Source organism: Coccomyxa subellipsoidea (genome assembly GCF_000258705.1).
Source record: "Coccomyxa subellipsoidea C-169, whole genome shotgun sequence".
In the NCBI taxonomy this organism is placed as follows: domain Eukaryota; kingdom Viridiplantae; phylum Chlorophyta; class Trebouxiophyceae; family Coccomyxaceae; genus Coccomyxa; species Coccomyxa subellipsoidea.
The window spans coordinates 1,487,255-1,504,893 of record NW_005178033.1 but is presented as its reverse complement, the minus strand read 5'-3'; the positions used below and the strand labels follow the sequence as shown (position 1 = coordinate 1,504,893).

Sequence of the window (17,639 nt, the reverse complement as noted above, 5' to 3'; positions counted from 1 at the left end):
TGAAAATGGGGAGTCCGATGCTACAATTGAGTCTTTCTCACGCGAAGCAGATCAGCTACAGCCCCGCATTTGATTGTGCCAGGTTTTTCTGACGGCACTGTTGAGAACTATTCTTTAAAGTCAATGCAGAATGACCAGAGGTCGTCATGATGGTGCAGATTTGTCATAGCTACCACGCACATGACGGATTGCAACAGAATTGCTGCAGAATGTACTGGAAGTTTCAGTCTCAGTCTGAAAAAATCACAGTGCAGTCCTCAAAAGGATTGTTTGTAAGATGTGGAATTTCCAATTCAGATATTAACTCCTAAAAATAACTCCCTTCCGGGCCCAACTTTGACATTCTGTCTGTTACCATGCGTGCAATTCTTGAGCTCAAATACCTTCAAAAGCAACAAGTGAGTACAAGACCTGCTAACATTGCGTACTGGCATGATCACTCGTTGCAGCCCTGAGCATAGGAGTCAGGCTGCCTGGTACCATCTCCTTGTGTGCTACTAGGTCTCACAGGACAGGGGTCAACATCTTTGTCGTCATGGGTCAAGTGCTCTCAATCTCCACATCCATGAGGCATTTCAGCAGAACAAGCAGTATTGATCCAGCTCTGTGACGGCCAGAAAGTGCGGGGCGCAGCAGGGTTCTTTCAGGTGTGCACATCTGCAGGGAGACTTTCTGGCTGGGATCTGCGAGCACACAACAAAATGTGATCAGGTGACAGGGCACAGACTCATGCTTCACACAACCCTTGATACGCATGCCACAATACAATTTATTATTGTTATTACCTTTATTACACGCTTTTCCTGCCAAGAGGCAAGCTGCATGTGAAGGCTGCCACAACACAATTTGCAAGGTGTAATCCTGTGAGGGGGCAATGCTAACTCGTCTCTGATCTGATCTCTGACCAAGCCAGGCCTATGATTGCATCCCCGCATTTCACACCAGATGCTCTCATCTTCAGCAGGTCTAGCTGGCACCTTAGCGCACAGTGTATTGCATATGCCAGGCTGGGTCTCAGCAATTCACAGCTGGATTTCAAGGTCTGGTCCAATGCAGAAACTAGTGTTGGACCAGACTCTTTCATTTCCTCCAAGATATGGCTAAGGGAACCTGTTCAGTATCCGTATCTCACATTAGAAAACGAGACTCCGACACTGCGATTGTAGTGTGATGATGGTTGTGATAGTAATAGTGTTGGACCGTTTTCTCCCTCTAGGAAGCCCTATAAGAATATGATATCGCAGCAGGGGCAGGCAGGCAGGCAGAGACCCACCCTTGGGGCTGTGTACCACCAATGTCTGCCGCCCGGGAGAGCTGGTCGGCCAAACGCGCATGCACCTCGCGCACAACAAAGCTGAGGCTGCGCGCGCCGCCCTCCGCAGCCGCTGCAATGTCAGAGATGTCCACGTCTGGCGGCTGCAGGCTGGCATTCGCCACGTCAGCCTTGCCGGGCTCCAGCATCAGCGCCAGCTCGTGCTCCCACCTCTGTGGCGGCGCATCTGCGGCAGCAATGCTGGTATTGTTATTATTACACCGTATGTCTGTCAAACGGCAAGGTGCCTCTGCAGGCAAGGTGCAGGTGAACGCTGCCACAAATTGCACCCCTGTTGATGGACTGGTCAGCACTGTGCCTTCAGAAATGTCAGTGCTTTTCCTACAAGGGCATGTCAACAGAGGAGCAATGGACTGCGCAAGCACCGTTACAGCACTGCATGCTGTGAGACGTGTCAGGTCTGCATGCATGCAGAGCTTCACCTAAGTTGGCGTCGCAGCCAGGGTCTGCATGCGTGATCAGGCCAATGGTGAGTTGATCCTCCTCAATGCGGCGGATGCTGACCCCGACGAGCGTGTTGATCAGTGCCGTCACCTCGCTGCACCACTCCAAAGCCTCTGCAAAGCGCTCTGGTGCGGCCTGCCCATCCTTCTTCTGCTGTGAACTTGAGCGCAGCATCTCGACCTTCCAATGAGCCCACAAAGCAACTGGTGAGATGATCAACGAAAGCAGTGCAAGTCACATCATACTGATAGATTTATGTGGCCACGATAAGAATCGGCATGGCAGTCATGCCTCAATTGAAATTTGGTGGGAGTGTCAGACCTGGACACGCAAGGCCTGCACCTCCTGCTGCTCAGAGTTGATGGCTGCTTGTAGCTCTGCCACTTCAGCCTGCGCCAGGAAAGATAAGCTAGTGCATTCTTCTGCTGCTTAAATAGACTGTGTAGATTGGACTCCAGTGTGTGCTTATGGCGTCCATTACCCACCTCATGTGCAGCGATGGCCGCCTCCATCTGCCTTCCAACTCCAGTCTCTGATGCAAGCTCTGCCTCACAGTCCTCTTCCTTCACCCCCTGTTTGGGCAGCAGACAGAGTATCATTAGCATTCTCCCCATTGCTGCCTCGCTGCTGCCGCTGCCTATCTACCTACCAAAAACCCTTCTTACTGGAAGTCTCTCTCAAACGTAGAAAAGAACGCAACGTTTTTGGATTCTTTTTGAACGTGACGTGCCTCTTCTATGGGAGGCAGGGACTGGTCGTACACAGCGCTGCCTGCTTCCACATGCTCCAGCTCTGCCAAGGCAGCTGTCTGCTCCTCCTCCAACTCCCTCACAGTGTCTGTGATCTCTGTGATCAACTGTGCGATCTCCGCCTGAGTCTGAACAGCGCAGGCATCCGTCAGCACTTGATACCAGATCGCAAAGGAGAAAGAATTTTGTGGCGCGGCTGCATTCTTTGGGCGCACCTTTGCGTTCTGCTGCTTGGAGCTCTTGACCTTTGCACCCTGGCTCTGCACTTGCTCCTCCAGCCCTTGCAGCTTTCTGTCCTCTGATCCATCGGGTAAGTCATCCAGCAGCCCTGCTCGCCACTCCTCAGGCTGTCAAACTGAATGTCACAGAACCTGATAACTGTGTACTTGCATGGTATCAGTTTCAGTAAAACTGTATGCCTGAAGGACAGTCACCGTCGATGAAGTGCTCCTTTGTGTGATACAGCATGAAGGTATTCTTCAGGCTGGAGAACTGGCGCCTCAACCGCCGCAGATCGCTTTCACCTGCCCCTGCCGCCTGTTCCTTGGCCATTTTCTCAACACCCGAGACCCTCTCCTGGCTGGAAGCTTTCACATTTTGCAAGGCCCTGCATAGCAAGTCACAACGTTGCAAGCCACAACTCAGTACCGTCCATGGCCCACAAAGCATGTCCATGCGCTCAGAGACAAGGTACATGCATGTAGCCTATGAGTTGAATAAATAAGTGCGATGGTACCTTTGCAATTCTATAATCTGTATGTTAGCATTTGCTGGATTATTCTCGTCAACAGCAAGCTCTCTTCCCACAGACAACGTCATGTTGCTGTGTCGCAGTGCAAAATACTCGTGAAATTGCCGTGGTAATTTTAAGTGCTTTTCACGGCACGTGATTTGCGTAGCGCGTCTTCAGGAGAATGTTCAAATGCCAGCAGGATGTGTCCTGACAATGACAGAATCCGTCAATCACGTTGTCTCCAGGACGATAGCACCAGGAAGAACTGGGAAACCAATTATTGACTTCGTAATAAGCTATATTCTGCTCTTCACAAGCTCCTATCTGGAGCTGTTGAGAAACGCTTTTGAATGCCATGTGCTGTTGAGCGGCGTTCCTGCTGCAGCCTCGCTGACTGCATGGCCGAGCCTCAATCCTCGTTCTATTCAAAGTCTATTTGTCACAAAGGCTCAGAATTCGAGTCTGTATTGGTACTGCTTCTGGCATGAACAAGCACTGATGTTCCATTGGCCTGATCGGTCTGGTTGGGTACGCCTGGTTAATAGTCATCGTGACCGTCATTCTCTCGCAAGTCTGGGGTGATCAATATGCTGACTGGCTAGTAATTACTTTTAGATCATCATGGTAGCGTTGACAACTTCTATCTCAGCCATGGCAGGGCCCACCGCAACAAGGGACGTGTGCATGATGCACGCTCCTCATCGCTTGCCAGGACAGGCATCAATTCTCCGCAATCACAGAAGTAGAGGTAGCAAGGCAGCTCATGTTAGACATCCGTTCAAGCGATTGCGAGTGCAGAGGTGTGTGGCACTGGAAGAGGCTGACTGGGAGGAAGAGATGAGCCTCTTCAGGAAGAGACTGCAGAAGCCCAATCAGCTGGAGACAATGCGAAAAATTGTCGAAGAGGTGGACATTGGAAAGGTACGTGACGCGCAATCAAGTGCACCCCATTGCTGGCATGAATCCTGCTGCAGACATGAGAAATCAGTCAACCCTTGCAGGTGCTCCTTGTCGGGGACGGCTTTGCCGTCATCCAAGGTCTCAACAACGATGCCCCAGTAGGATGCAGCCTCAGGTTTGTGAGCGGTGCATCCGGAGTGCTTCTCTGGCGGCGCAGCGACAATATTTGCCTTGCACTGCTCCTGGGCAGCACTGGCACAGTTGAGGTCGGTGAAGGAGTGGAATGCCGCATCAGAGCTATCCTTCAGGCACGCCCAGCATCACTGACAACCATCTCTGCCAGTAAATCAGCAAATCATCTCCAGCAATGTTGCCAATCTTCTTCTCTTCTCCTCCTTGAAACCTTCACTATCACAATGATTGAAGGACAGGGCACTTGCAAAAAATTGAAAATATGATGACATGATCTCGCTGCTGCAGGTGGTAGATGAGCAGCAGGGCCCGACAACAAAGAGGGAGTACGACGTGGCCAAGGTGCCTGTGGGGGAGGAGCTGGCAGGAAAGGTTGTAGATTTTCTGGGGAGAGCGCCGGGCACCCAGGTCCAGCTGGGCACCAGTGCATTCGCGCCGCTCCTTGCCGAGCAGCCAGACATGGAGTCCAGGGAACAGATTGCAGAGGCGTTGGTGACAGGAGTCAAAGTGCGTGTTCAATTGAGCCTCTGGAATACCTGGCATTGCTGCTTTCCATTCTCATGCAGGGGTTGCACGTTGCTGATAGAAATGTGGCAGGCAAGAATGTGTGGTCCAATTTCTGAGGAGGTGCTCTGCGCCGCAGGCGCTTGATGTGTTGACACCCTTGGGGAGGGGGCAGGCTCTGCTCGTGACGGGCCTGCGGCAAACTGGGAAGACATCACTGGTGCTGGACGCAATCCTGGGGCAATATCGCAGCGGCGTGCGCTGCATCTACGCAGCCATCGGCCAAAGGTTCCTTTTCGCTTATCAGAAACACGCCAAAACCCATGACAATTTGCCATTGTTCCAAATCTGCTAAGCTTAGGCTTTGCTTTGCCATGACCATGTGCATAGCTGTCACAGACACCCGTGAACCCATTCACTGCAGTTTCCATTGTTTTTTCTGTAGCTCCAGAACCATTATTATCTTTGTGCCCTGCAGCATGGAAGAGGTGACTAGCACAGTAGCACTGCTCAAGCGCAACGATGCGATGGCCTACACGACAGTGGTGGCGGCGCCCGAGGGTGCCAGCCTGGGCGAGCGCTATGCAGCCATCTCCAGCGCGCTCGCCATTGGAGAGCTCGTGCGGGACCGTGGCGGCCACTCCCTGGTCATCATTGATGACCTTGCCTGCATGGTGAGGGCCCAGCCGCTCCCCTGTCTTTAATCTGCCCACAAGGGGATTGCCAGCTTGCTGGACAAGCAGTGTAATGGGGCACTATCTTTTATGTGAGCCTCCTGAGGGTCCGACTTCTTGAATGGCAAAGCGGTGAGGCTGTGAAGCCACTGAGGGGGAAGTTAGTAGTGTTGCATGTGGTAGGATCCAGAAGTGAGGGCTGGCATGTTGGCGCGCAGGTGGAGGTCTGGGAAAGTATCACAAAGGCGCTCGCGACGTTGGGCCCTGTTGCTGAGCTGGAGGGCGACAAGCAGGAGGACAGCATGGATGAGGAGCAGCTGGTCGAGTATGAAGGCATGCTGGTGGCCGCCTCCGCCGCGCAGCGACGCAGGTGACCTTTCCCACCTCAACAACCCTCAGGACATCTGCAAGATCAGAGGCAGAAAGTGCGCAGTGCACCTCGAGAGTAGGCAGTGCTTGAGCATGTGTGTGCTCCGCGGCGCAGGTTCTTTTCGTCGCTGATCCAGCGCGCGGCGAAGCTGCACAAGCGGCTGGGCGGCGGGTCACTGACGCTGCTGCCGGTGCTGGCGGGGGCGCCGGCGCGCGGGGAGGGCCCGCGGCCGCCCAGCGCCGCGCAGTACAAGCACCTGTCTGAGGCGCAGCGCGAAAAGCTGCAGGCCGCGCTCGAGGCCGCCCACCAGCAGCAGCTTGGGCAGCAGCAGGAGGGCTGCGTTCGCACGGAGGTGCGCCGGACGCTCCCCATTTGGCATTGCTATTTTCCTGTTGTCGGATTGGCAACAGCAATAGCCTGCACAAAACAGACGCAAGACTCTGCAGATGACATGATTGGGAGCCGATTATGCAGGCAGAGGCCTCATGGTAGCATACAGGCAGAGAAGCACCAAAATGCTTCATGAATGGATGCACGCAGAGAAGCACACAAGAGAAGGAGAAGCAAGACCGAGGGGTTCAGGGAGCAAAGGGGTGCTGTGCAGGTGGTGGAGGAGTTCATGTCGATAGCGGATGGGCAGGTGGTGCTGCAGCGCGAGGATGGCGGCGCGGCGGTGGGCGTGGACCCGCAGGCCAGCGTCAGCCGCATCGGCAGCCGCGCCTACCCGCCCGCCCTCGCCGACCTTGCTGTACAGCTGCGCTTCGAGCTGGCGCAGGTGCGACTGGACTTGCTGACAGAAAACCTGCCTTGCATGAAAATACATATGGCCGCAACAATTTCTTTGCCACCAACATCCACCAAGTCCTGCTTATTGTACTCATGCTTGCTTGCATCTTCTGTGGGCAAACAAAGAATGTGCTTCTGAGTACTTGCCCGCTGGGGTGCTAGGATCTGGGGACTGCTGAAGACTTTTTGTGTGACTGGAAGAATGCTTCATTTCAGGGATTGGTGCACCAGCGTCTAAGAACAGAGGCTTCTGTGGGGCTGCAGGCCGTGGACGCTGCAAGGTTCGGCCATGATCCAGAGGCGGCAGCGGTTCGGCAGCAGGCGTGCTTTGCGGAGCAGGCACGGGCTGCCCTGGCGCAGACACCAGGGCATCCAGTGCCTTTAGAGGAGCAGGTGTGCTGCTCGTTGCTCTGGATCTCTTGCAGGTGACAGATTTCAGCACTAGCATAGTATCTCAGATCCAACTTCCTGCTAAGCGAGGAGTTCAATTTCGATGCACAGGTGGCGATTCTGTATGCTCTACAGAGCGGCTTCTTCCGAAATGTCAGCCCCAGCAGTGTGCCTCTGCGCCAGTCAATCTTCATCCAGTCCCTGAGGAGGTCAAAACCTGGCGTTCTGCGGGATATTGCCGCCACACAGCAACTGACAGAAGAAGCCAGGGCAGCCCTGGGTCAAGCCCTGGAAGAGATCAGTGCTGCTTTCAGCCCATCGACCTGATTGGCACCGTTGGCAACTTGGTTTGGGGCTCTTCCAGGTGTAAAACAGAACCTGTACAATACGTTGACTAGGTAGATTAATAGTCCTTGAGTTGCATTGCCTGACAGCACCATCCTTGCACATTTGGATTTGCCAAATTGGGAGGTTATGTCTTAGAATGTCTGGGTGGCTACTTTACAGGCTAGTTGAATGCGTCCCACAGAAATTGCGGACCTGCTGATTTGGCTTCTCATTGCCAATTGCAAAGGCAGTGCGTGAAAGTGTTCCATAGAACCTGTAAAGTTGCAGATCAGCATTTTTACAGTGTTACATTCGTACTTCTTCTGGCTTCAATGTCACCAACGCCATATGATCTATTTGCGCATATGAAGCCCTCTTCATCGAAGTCAGCCACCACTGAGCAGTTGCCACAGGCGCGCAAGCCTCCACAAATGGGGTCATGGACAAAGATGCGGCCGCTCGCATGCAACGCGCGCGCATGCGCCTCCTCGGCATCCATTTTGTGTCGCCTCCAATGTCGCTGTGACCAATTGAAACCAAACAGGTGAACCTTTGTCTCCGGCGAGGCGCACTCCATGGCCAGCATCATGCCTGGGCGGATGGTGCACAACAGAATCAGCACAACAAATCTGACTACATGCAGCACAGTTAGCCTGTGTCTAGACTACATGCAGCAGGTGATCATCAGATGATCTTGTACAAAGGTGGCCGAAATAAGCTGCGCAGCTGCATGCAACGTGGCCAACCAATTGTGTGCCATGATATCCATTCAACATCGTCAACTGAAGCGCAGTCGTGGTCACCTTGCCAGCCAGAGGACGGATTGCCAGGACCAACGAGCTGTGCATACAGGGCAGTCATTCTTTGCTGTGAAATCTGAGCGCTATGCTGCTGCTGTAAGAAGGGCCAACGCTTGTAGATGTCTTCTATTGCTGTCTGTCGCTGCTCCCCGATGCTGTCCAAAAACCAGATACTTTTCACCAGGCCCAAAGCCTCTTCTGTCTTGCAGTGCGCTACTTCTGTCAGACCGTGATACTTCAAAGGGGCATGTTCTGCAAAGCGAACAACCCAGACATCCATTTGTTCACCACAAAACCTGCGCACACCGAAAGGATCTTTGGTGCTGCTTGCATCACTCCACATCTCAACTGTTGTACTGCGAGTTCTCTTTGGGTGGTCATTCGCCACACCTGTTGTTCAGTTTGTTGAAACGGATGACCACGTCACTGATTTCAATCTGTGATCTTTGAAGGTCCGAAAGAGGACCATTTCCAACAACAGCTATGGTGCGGGGCTGGCTGCTGGCAATCTGTATGGCCTGCAAAGAATGTCAATGTCTTATCTAAAATTGCTACTTCTCATGAAAATTGCAAATACTGCCGGTCTGCGTCCATTACAATAATGGAATGGTCTGTGTGAACAAGGTCTTGAGATCGGCACACACTGTCCTGTGCACTGCAAGCACATACTGTTCATATAGGCCTTTTGCAGTATCACCTTGCATTCTGGCCTTCTCTCCCCTAGCCAAGAACGGCTCTGTCTAGCAAGGGCTTTTATTGGGGCCTGATCTGGGGTGTGAAGTAGAATTTGGCAGGCCACAAATAGCACGGCAAATACTGCCAGAATTTTACTCAAGTTCTGACAAGTACAAGGACTCGCCATGAGGTTTTGTGCTGAAAGGCAGTTGAACAACGAGGACTGTCCATCTGCCCCTTGCGGTGAGTCTTCCCCTTACATTATCTTGTCTTATTTGACAAGGAGGTTGCAAAATAATATGAGAAAAATTAGTGATGATATTATCTGAGTCTTGGCTGTTACTGGAACCAACATCAGCACAACGTCCAGATCATAGTTCTAGATTACAACAGTCCGTCGGCGTTGTCGAAGTCTCGTACAAATCAAGAAGCAAGAAAGACACAAGATATTGTTGTTACAGGTTTACAAATCCGCAAGGCAGATTTCAAGACACTTCTCTGTTCGACTGTTGACTCCAAGCTAGCAAACTCCGAGATAACGTAACCCAGTTAGTGCTTGGCTTCAAGTTACTCCTTTCCAGGATGGAACTACTTCGCAGCATTAAATTCAGCAGAATACTAGTTTGATCAACGAAGGGAAGGCTGAATCTGAAGTGAAATATTCGTTCAGCCCTTGTAGAAACATGACAGCTCTCAACTCCTTTCCCACTCTTTGCATGCACAGATCTGTGAGGCCCGTTGCCAGCAATGTATTCACCCAATACAGAGCGATTCCCATTGCATCAAAGGCGGCTGGCTCCAAGCCGTCTGCTCATGGGATCAAGCAGTTGCAGGTGATCTGTCACAAGACCACTGCTAGGGTGCTTAGGCCAGTTTGTCCTAGCTCGACTTTCAGGAGAGGATCTGCTTACAAGATATCTGACAGTCCATCTTGGGTGACAGGGTGCATCTACCAGCCGGAGAAGTCGAGGTGTATCTGCTGTCCAAGCCACTGCTGTGACTTCTGACTTACCTGTGGAGTTAAAGAAAATTGTGGATCTTTTCAATATGGTAAGTTTCCCTTGATGTGAGTGGGCTTGGAGGGTGCGGGTTCCTGGCAGTACAGAAGCAGACTCATGTGCCCATTTCCTGCTCAGGTGCCTGATCCAAAGCTGAAGTATCAACAGCTTCTGGCGTACGGCAAGAAGCTGCCTGCCATGCCTGCAGAAGACCACACTGAGGACAACAAAGTCAGGGGCTGCGTATCTCAGGTACTTGCAGCAAGTTTTTATCGCAGAAATGCTTCCGGCAGAAGTGTCCTCTGGACTGTCTTGCAATGGTGCACTGGCACGGCCAGTGAGCGAATGACTCCCTTTTGCAGGTGTGGGTGAAGCCAGAGCTGAGGGATAATAAAGTGTACTGGCGAGCTGATTCTGATTCTGTCCTTACCAAGGTACCTCGACCCCTTCTGACCAGCACTCTTTGCAGGGAAATATGCATTGTGTGGTATCCATGTTTGAATATATAATCGAAGGCATTCCATGCAACTTCATGTGCTGAATTTCTGGCGACATTGCGCTGCGACAGGGTCTGGCGGCTTTGTTGGTGCAAGGATTGAGTGGGTGCACGCTGGAGGAGGTGGTGTCGCTGTCTCCAGACTGGATCAGCAACATGGGGTTGCAGCAGAGCCTCACGCCCTCGCGCAACAATGGCTTCCTTAACATGTTTGCCTTGATGCGCCAGAAGGCCGCTGAGCTCTCCCAAGCGCAGCCAGTAAGCTTCTAGGCAGAAACCACATGTCGGCAATCACCCCTCTGTCTCTCACATGCCCTTCATTTGTTGGCCAAGTTTTTTGGATGTTCTGGAGTACAAGTATTGTGTTGCCCAAATGGCTCTTGAGGATGTTTTGTTATCTTGGCAGGCTTCAGAAGCTCCGGAAGCAGCGAGCAATTCGAGTGAGGGAGAAAGTGCGTCTGCATCCAATGGGAATGGTGCCACGAGCAGCGCACCAGAGAGCTCTGCAAAACCAGTGCGAGCAAGCATGGAGAGGAAGCTGAACGAAGCACTGCAGCCAGAATCTTTGACGATACTGGACGAGTCTTCTCAGCATGCAGGCCATGCTGGGTCGAGAATGCTGGCCAGCCCTTCAGGGGAGACACACTTCAAGGTCAGCGTTGTCTCATCAGCGTTTGAAGGGCTGAACACCGTGAAGAGGCATCGCCTGGTCTACAAGGTGAGCTAATTGCAAGCTTCTTGCCTGAATCCTTAGCCCTCATATGGTGGGCATACAGGTCCTTTTCTATTATAGCTTCATATGCTTTGGTGCCTTAAGGAAGCTTCAAGCAATACCTTGTCAGAGTCTGAAAAGTACTCGGTGCTGACGCAGATTCTTGAGGAAGAGTTGGCAGGACCTGTTCATGCACTGTCGCTGGACACCAAGTCTCTTCAAGAGACCCGATAAGCATACTGTACTTAGCAACATGCACAAATTTTGTAAAGAGTGATCTTGTGTGACAAATGCAGTGCTTAAGGGAGGTAAACCTTTGGAGGTTGCCAATCTTGTCAGCATTTTCTCAAGAGAAACGATGTTAGTCCGATTGCCTCCAGATGCAACCAAAAATATATGTAACAACACTTCCTGCATTAATGAGCTGTGCAAGAGTGATATCATTTTTGGTATCCCACTCGCCTAGCATCGAGTACTTGACAGCTTTAATAATCCTCATTGTCTGATCAGCTTGCTCTCACAGACATGCACGGAAAACCTCTGGAAGGTCAATGTGACCCTTTTGCATGCAAAATGCATGCAGCAAAGAAAGTTTCAGTATTTGCAAAATCAGCAATTGGATGAGCTACAGAAAAGTATCATACCGGAATCGCAGTCATGAACACTGTCAGATGCTCAGGCCAAGTTGCAATCCAAGGAATGCATGGACCACAAAAAGAGCCATGATGCTGCTCCCAAGCCACGCATGAGCTGTCCTGAGGCTCGGCTCTTCGTCAAAGAAGAGGCTCAGCATCCCCTGCAGTGACAGCAAGGCCAAGCCCCACAGACCAGTGGTCACATGTGGGCTGTCCCCGCAGCATCTGTCAGTTTCCTTGTTACAGCATTGAACGCACTTCCAATATAAAAAAAATAGCTGAGCAGTTCTGCAAAGATTTCATAAGGACATCAGATCTTTTGGACGAAGGACATAGGAACACACCTGGAGAAGATAGGCTTGCCCTGCATTATCAAGCTCATGATGCCACCCAGAGCGCCGAGAGCGAAGAAGATGGTCATGCCGGTCGCCAACTTGGGGTGCAGGTCACGGGCCTTGATGACAGTGGCAGTGTCATCCGAGAGCCGCAGCTGCCAGCCAAGATACACGGAACCATACAGCCCCATGGCCACCAGGACAACCGCCATGTTGCCTGTGAGCAGTTGTCTGCAGTTAGACCACCTGGGACAAGGCGATAAAGGGCAGCGGCAATAACAAAATTATTAGCGGAATTATTTTTCCAATATTCATGCCTTTTTTGGGAGAGCGATGGACACACGCCTGGATGGCCCCAGTGGATCAACCATTCTGGAAGGTTGAGACTTGAGAAGTATTCGGCCTGAGGCGTCAACAGGCGTCTAATTCCATCTGAAATGCCACCTCCAGCAGCCAAAGTGTACACTGCACGGCCACAAGGTCATCAAAGCAGCCAATAATTGAATGTCAAACCCATGCATCTGATGGATTCATGACATCACATCAGCAACCACCAAACAACAAGCCACCTACTTTTACTATTTGCAGAAAGAACAAGTAATTTAAAGTTGTCTACCCACCTGGGATGACAGCAGCGGGAGAGGAAAGTAAACGCGTTTCTTGCGCGAGTTTTCTAGCTCCTTTCTTTGCATCGCCGCTCTGGGCCCCTCTCCTGCATTTGATGATCGGCTTTGGCAGGAACCCCGCATTCACTACTCCCACCGACGCACGCATCATGATCGTTTGGACGCTGCAAATGCGCCGCTCGCACCTGCCAGGCTAAAGTTTGTGAACCGCGATGTCACAGACGTGGCAATACAGCATGCAAGGGCTATTTTTGGAAAGACGAAGGAAAGCATGCAGGCACATTTCCTTGCTGTTCTTACTGTTGTATTATTAAATGATGAAAGTGCATCTTCATCACGTTACAAAGTAAGGCGCTCCGGCCAATGCGGCAGACTGCAAATTCGCCACTAGCAAAGTGACTCTGGCAAACAGGTACCACCGTGACGGCCGCCGGTGCGGCCGGCGGGCGGCGGCCGCCCGCCGCGGGCCCCTGGCACCGGGTGCTTTAAAGGCCTAAGAATATACCATCACAATGCGTAGCCGACTATTCAACATGCTGGAGTACCCACATACTGAAGGGCCCAGGGGTTATTGAACACGGACACTGGGGAACAAGCAGTTGACTTCAGAATACTGTTACGCATCTGCACTTTGCACTGCACATGGCATGCTCTGAAGCAAGACTTCTTGCAGATTGGAAGCTCCTACGCGTGAGGCAGCTGACTGCCTGTGGCTAATGCCAAGTGCCGTTCCAATATCATTGTCAATACAAGGAGAGGCAAATATGGTACATGGTCACATACTCTAGATTGCTGCAGATGTACAGTTTCAGCAGTCCAGCCCCAAATCGTGCTCCTCATTTCAGTCAAGCAGTGCAAATGGACAGGAGGTCCATCCGCCGCTGCCGCCAAAAACTCTTTCTAATGGGATCTGTGGATTCAAGAAGCTTGAAGCATTGACTGCCCAGCGCTGCAGCAGCCGCTGCCTTCCCCTGATCCTTCAGCGCCTTTGACAAGCGGCTCTGCTCTGTGTATATGTCCGCCAAAAACGCCAGCGCAAGGCTGCATGAGCTCTTCTGCTGCAGTACCTGCAGTCGGATGACAATCTAAGGCCGAGCAACCACCTGACCCATCATCTGAATTGCTATCACCCTGTAACAATCCTGCACCTGTCCTTACCAGTCCACCAATCATACATGATAGTTGCACCGGGGATGAGATCGTGTTATGATTGGAGGGGCGCAAGTCAGCACACCTTCAAGCAGAGGCTTGAAAGTAAAGGCTCCAGGGCCATCTTGTGAGGGAGCCCCAAGGAGGTACACAGGCCGCGCAGGTAATTCCAGGAGCTCTCATTGTGGGGTGCCTTCAGAATCATTGACCTGGTATATGCCACCTCTCTCTGAAAAACCTGCTCGGGATCGCACCTGGGCACACCAGGAGAAAGGATCATTAAGCAATGTAAAGCGGCAATGGAGAGGTACAAAATGTGCCTGCATGGACATTGCAAGAGGCAGGCAGCATTATTGTGAGGACTGTTACCCTTTGGCCATGTGCTTGACAGCCACAAAGCGGTGGTTCCAGGCAGAATTGTTGCGCAGGTCTTCCTCCAGCAGCCGAGACAGGTCGACCATCTCTTGCTCCCACAGACCATAGCGCTCGGCAACTGCAACGCGGTGCGCCCAGGCATGGTAGTTCTTTGCATCCCCATCCAGGCACTGGTTCACATATGCAAACTCCTGCGCACAGCATGTGCAGAAAAGGTGTGTCAATTGACACTGCGACCTCTTTTGGATGGTCCCCCACAGGAGGCTTCAATGCAGGAAGTAATTCGAGAGGTTGTCGGAGGATAATGTTCATGGGGGAGTGATCAAAGCAAGTACCTCAGTGGCATGCAGAGCACCCCGGTGGAAAGCAAATCTGCGTCTGTAGTTCCAAAGCTGATAATTCTTGGGATTGTGCATCAGCATCTGATCCAGGAACTCAGCCTCCTTGTCCATGAAGCTGCTCGGCAAGAATTGCAAGCACCTCCATCGCACCTCCCAAGCATTGTAATTCGATGCATTGATCGCTATCACCTGCCCAAAGAATCAACGCAGGTCATTCAACCAGCCATTTAAAAATCAAGTGGAATGCGACAGAGCCACTGCATGACAGGGTGGACGTTGGTCATCAACTAGGCGCGGTCACCTCTTCTGTCAATGCAAGAACTCTTTCACTGAGCTCCCCGTTTCCGAGGACTGCATGGAAGAGGTCCATTGTAGCTGCATCTTCCCCACTACTTCGTATTCTGACAACAGGTGCTAGCCCCTCATCCTCATGGATTGGTGTGATGTCCTCCCAACCCTCCCTCAAGAGTGCGTCGTCTCCGATTTCTTGCATTGAGAATGTCTGCAAGATGCCAGCATACAAAGTAAGAGGGTAGAGTGGCCTGGCACTACACTGATGGTGTTGAGGCAGCAAAAACACATGAATGCAAGGTTGCAAACCCCTCACCTTACTCTGAAAATTTCGTGTCAGCGGTATGTGCAGCGAGGAGCCTCATGCATCCAGCTGCGGACATCCTTCCTCCTCAAGTTATGGATGTGGCAAATAGCAGACAACAAGCCGCGAAATGGATGGGGCTTTCGCAACTCACCTGTCTTGATCCAACTCTTTAGACTTCTGTCGAAGCTGTGCTAGCACATTCTCCAAAACAGCTACAAGGCAAGAAGCAATCCTCCTCTCATTTTTACAGCTGTGCGGACATCGATGACATAGACGAAAGAAAAAACGACAAGCTAACCTCGATCAACTTCTGCCTTCTTTTCGTCAATGACAGGTGCACCCTCAACCCCTGCAAGCGATACTGAGCGGTGAGCTTTACGTTGAACAAACGGGAAAGATGCTTTCAATGGCATTTTGAGTATTACCTGTGTTATTTGCTCCTAGGCTTCCCCCTTGCGTTCTGGCTTGCTCAGACATCGTCGATATCACATCACCTAGGAGCTACAGAAATCACAGCCTTCATAATGATCAGCTGAACCCATTTTGTCGATTGGGCAGCTGGGATGGGCAGGCGGGCTGCCCAAGTTGGGCAGGACCCCTGAAAGGCTCATGATCCCAGAGAAAATGTACAGACATACATTGTGATTCACATGCATGCTTATTCCAGGTGGACTGAAGCTCAAGGAATGCAATCACAGACCCAATCCTGCCACTGGCAAAAGGTCCATGCAGTTCCCGCTCTCAGCCTCCGAGTCAGAGTCTGCTCGGAGCTGCAGCCTGCAGGCTGCATATCATACAATTGTATGTGCACATGTGTACACTGCAGTCACTACACAGTGCAATAGTCACAGTCACAGCTGTGACAGTCCCTCGGGGCTATATACGAGCGAGAGCCCCTCTTAAAAATTATATGGAGGCACGCTGCGATGGGCGCCCATTTGTGACTCCAACTACAGTGACACAGGTGCATGCCGTAGACTAGTCTGCGATCTGTAAACTCTACAGAATAGAGTGCTGGCAAGAGAGGTTGGCTGGATGATTAATTATTGTAACTTGCATTAATGATGTCGATGTCAACAGGCCTCACCACCATAATGGCGCCAGCATGATTGTGCGCACGTGGCTTTGAAGCTCATTTTTGATTCGTGGCAGTACAAAGACTAACCCACTTCTTGGCTCTTAGAGAGACGCTCTTCCTAATCTTGTTGAGGAGACCAGTTGGCCTACATCATGGCCATGCATTGTAAGTGTTCTCTACAAATACAAGAGCAACCAACACGTTGTTCAGCTCCTTCCCTGCCACTGCAGTGCATGAAAATTCTAGCTACGCTGCAAAGTTCATCAGTAAGCATTGATCCGTTCTTGATGATATCAGGCACTTCTGTTATTCAGCTGTCTGACTGTAAACACATACTTAATAATGCCGCATGTTCTTTGTGCATCAATCAGATCTGAAGAAGTTGCTGTCTACAGTCTCGCTGTTGCACGGTCATGGTCCACCATGAGGCACCTGTCTGCCACAACGGTGATGCCTGCCTTTGCGATTCCCTCCTCAAATTGCCGGTCACTAATGCCAGACTGAAGCCACACGACCTGCAGGAAATGCAATATGCAGCCTGTCAAAGGGCTGCAACCAGAAAATCCCCCATGCTTCCCACAAGCTGCATCATTCATGAAACTTATCAGTGTGCAAATATAGAGCAAGTGGACATCACCTTTGGCTTGATTTCCAATATGTCATCCAGGTGACCGGCAAGGTCCTCTGCACGCCTGAAGACGTCTAGAATGTCCACAGGCTGTGGAACGTCTTGTAGCCTTCTAATCACCTTCTCTCCCAGGATCTCTTTGACATCAGGATAGTAGACTGGTACTGGAATGATCTTCACGCCTGCAGCTTGCAATGATTTGGCAACGTAGTGTGCTGGCCTGTCTGCCTGCGTGAGTCAGAGGGCCTTAATTACCTAGTGATCTCACTTCCACTAGTCAGGCGCATGTGCTATGGACCGAAATATATCTTTCAACACGATCTGCATATTCTGCTGGATGGATTGGCGTACTCTCGTTTCTGGGGCTATGCCCAGAACAGCGACACTTTTGGCCTCCCCAGCAATCTGCATATCCCGAGATAAGTTATCTTTGCCATTAAAAAATCGTCTTAGAGAAGGAGCAACATCATACCGATGTCGGAATGGCCTGAACTTATAAGACGACCCCTTTGTCAAGGAGCATCTTGCCTTAATAGCGTCGCTTGGTCTTGTAATTAATCTTGATCTCCACTCTTCAGCGGCTCCCGGGGACGCAGTATTACTCTGAAAGAGACCCATGACTGGGACGTTCCTAGCTTGCAAGGCCAATCTGTTTTTAGTACTGCTTCTGAACAATCGTGAACAGAGAACTTGCGGCAGGCTTCTGCACAGTAGCGGCATGCACAAGTAATTTGTTAAGACGGGAATTTTGTATAAAATAAGTGATCTTATTTGAAATTATTGATGACAGC

At 51.3% G+C, this 17,639-nt stretch overlaps 6 protein-coding genes across 6 annotated transcripts; 2 read left to right on the top strand and 4 right to left on the bottom strand.

Annotated features, from left to right (window-relative positions):
* Positions 1-529: 529 nt before the first annotated feature.
* Positions 530-2,341, bottom strand: COCSUDRAFT_53805 (hypothetical protein). Its single transcript, XM_005646902.1, has 5 exons — positions 2,263-2,341; positions 2,099-2,167; positions 1,756-1,957; positions 1,274-1,499; positions 530-683 (listed from the first exon to the last, which is right to left on the bottom strand). The coding sequence occupies exons 1-5, from the start codon at positions 2,287-2,289 to the stop codon at positions 644-646; spliced, it is 564 nt and encodes a 187-aa protein (XP_005646959.1). The 5' UTR covers positions 2,290-2,341; the 3' UTR covers positions 530-643.
* A 1,368-nt stretch (positions 2,342-3,709) lies between these two features.
* On the top strand, positions 3,710-7,659 carry COCSUDRAFT_47874 (P-loop containing nucleoside triphosphate hydrolase protein). The gene is made up of 10 exons (XM_005646901.1): positions 3,710-4,180; positions 4,261-4,467; positions 4,640-4,858; positions 4,995-5,143; positions 5,334-5,529; positions 5,748-5,899; positions 6,014-6,251; positions 6,504-6,674; positions 6,950-7,078; positions 7,187-7,659. Exons 1-10 carry the CDS (start codon positions 3,881-3,883, stop codon positions 7,400-7,402), a joined length of 1,977 nt encoding a protein of 658 aa, XP_005646958.1. The 5' UTR covers positions 3,710-3,880; the 3' UTR covers positions 7,403-7,659.
* Positions 7,660-9,882: 2,223 nt separating this feature from the next.
* COCSUDRAFT_16615 (SufE-domain-containing protein) lies at positions 9,883-11,317 on the top strand (the record flags this gene model as incomplete). The annotated part of the gene is made up of 6 exons (XM_005646900.1): positions 9,883-9,927; positions 10,014-10,127; positions 10,238-10,309; positions 10,444-10,629; positions 10,778-11,089; positions 11,243-11,317. Coding segments are annotated over 6 exons (804 nt in total), but the record flags the coding sequence as incomplete, so codon positions are not given.
* Positions 11,318-11,553: 236 nt separating this feature from the next.
* COCSUDRAFT_24320 (hypothetical protein) lies at positions 11,554-12,828 on the bottom strand (the record flags this gene model as incomplete). Its single annotated transcript, XM_005646899.1, has 4 exons — positions 11,554-11,928; positions 12,063-12,270; positions 12,399-12,518; positions 12,674-12,828. Coding segments are annotated over 4 exons (661 nt in total), but the record flags the coding sequence as incomplete, so codon positions are not given.
* A 1,076-nt stretch (positions 12,829-13,904) lies between these two features.
* On the bottom strand, positions 13,905-15,037 carry COCSUDRAFT_29686 (protein prenylyltransferase; the record flags this gene model as incomplete). The annotated part of the gene is made up of 4 exons (XM_005646898.1): positions 13,905-14,082; positions 14,198-14,394; positions 14,539-14,733; positions 14,846-15,037. The coding sequence occupies 4 exons, from the start codon at positions 15,035-15,037 to the stop codon at positions 13,905-13,907; spliced, it is 762 nt and encodes a 253-aa protein (XP_005646955.1).
* A 1,245-nt stretch (positions 15,038-16,282) lies between these two features.
* Positions 16,283-17,610, bottom strand: COCSUDRAFT_33509 (NAD(P)-binding protein). The gene is made up of 4 exons (XM_005646897.1): positions 17,377-17,610; positions 17,200-17,253; positions 16,858-17,076; positions 16,283-16,735 (listed from the first exon to the last, which is right to left on the bottom strand). Exons 1-4 carry the CDS (start codon positions 17,566-17,568, stop codon positions 16,610-16,612), a joined length of 591 nt encoding a protein of 196 aa, XP_005646954.1. The 5' UTR covers positions 17,569-17,610; the 3' UTR covers positions 16,283-16,609.
* Between the last annotated feature and the right edge of the window lie 29 nt (positions 17,611-17,639).

Coding starts and splice junctions, on each gene's coding strand:
- COCSUDRAFT_53805 (XM_005646902.1), bottom strand. CDS start 2,289: ATGGAGGCGGCCATCGCTGCACATGAG. Junction 2,168..2,262: donor CGGCCATCGCTGCACATGAG/GTGGGTAATGGA, acceptor TTCCTGGCGCAG/GCTGAAGTGGCAGAGCTACA. Junction 1,500..1,755: donor TGGCTGCGACGCCAACTTAG/GTGAAGCTCTGC, acceptor TTGCTGCCGCAG/ATGCGCCGCCACAGAGGTGG.
- COCSUDRAFT_47874 (XM_005646901.1), top strand. CDS start 3,881: ATGGTAGCGTTGACAACTTCTATCTCAGCCATGGCAGGGCCCACCGCA. Junction 4,859..4,994: donor CGTTGGTGACAGGAGTCAAA/GTGCGTGTTCAA, acceptor TCTGCGCCGCAG/GCGCTTGATGTGTTGACACC. Junction 7,079..7,186: donor CAGTGCCTTTAGAGGAGCAG/GTGTGCTGCTCG, acceptor TTCGATGCACAG/GTGGCGATTCTGTATGCTCT.
- COCSUDRAFT_33509 (XM_005646897.1), bottom strand. CDS start 17,568: ATGCCGCTACTGTGCAGAAGCCTGCCGCAAGTTCTCTGTTCACGATTG. Junction 17,077..17,199: donor GCATAGCCCCAGAAACGAGA/GTACGCCAATCC, acceptor TGACTCACGCAG/GCAGACAGGCCAGCACACTA. Junction 16,736..16,857: donor TATTGGAAATCAAGCCAAAG/GTGATGTCCACT, acceptor CATTTCCTGCAG/GTCGTGTGGCTTCAGTCTGG.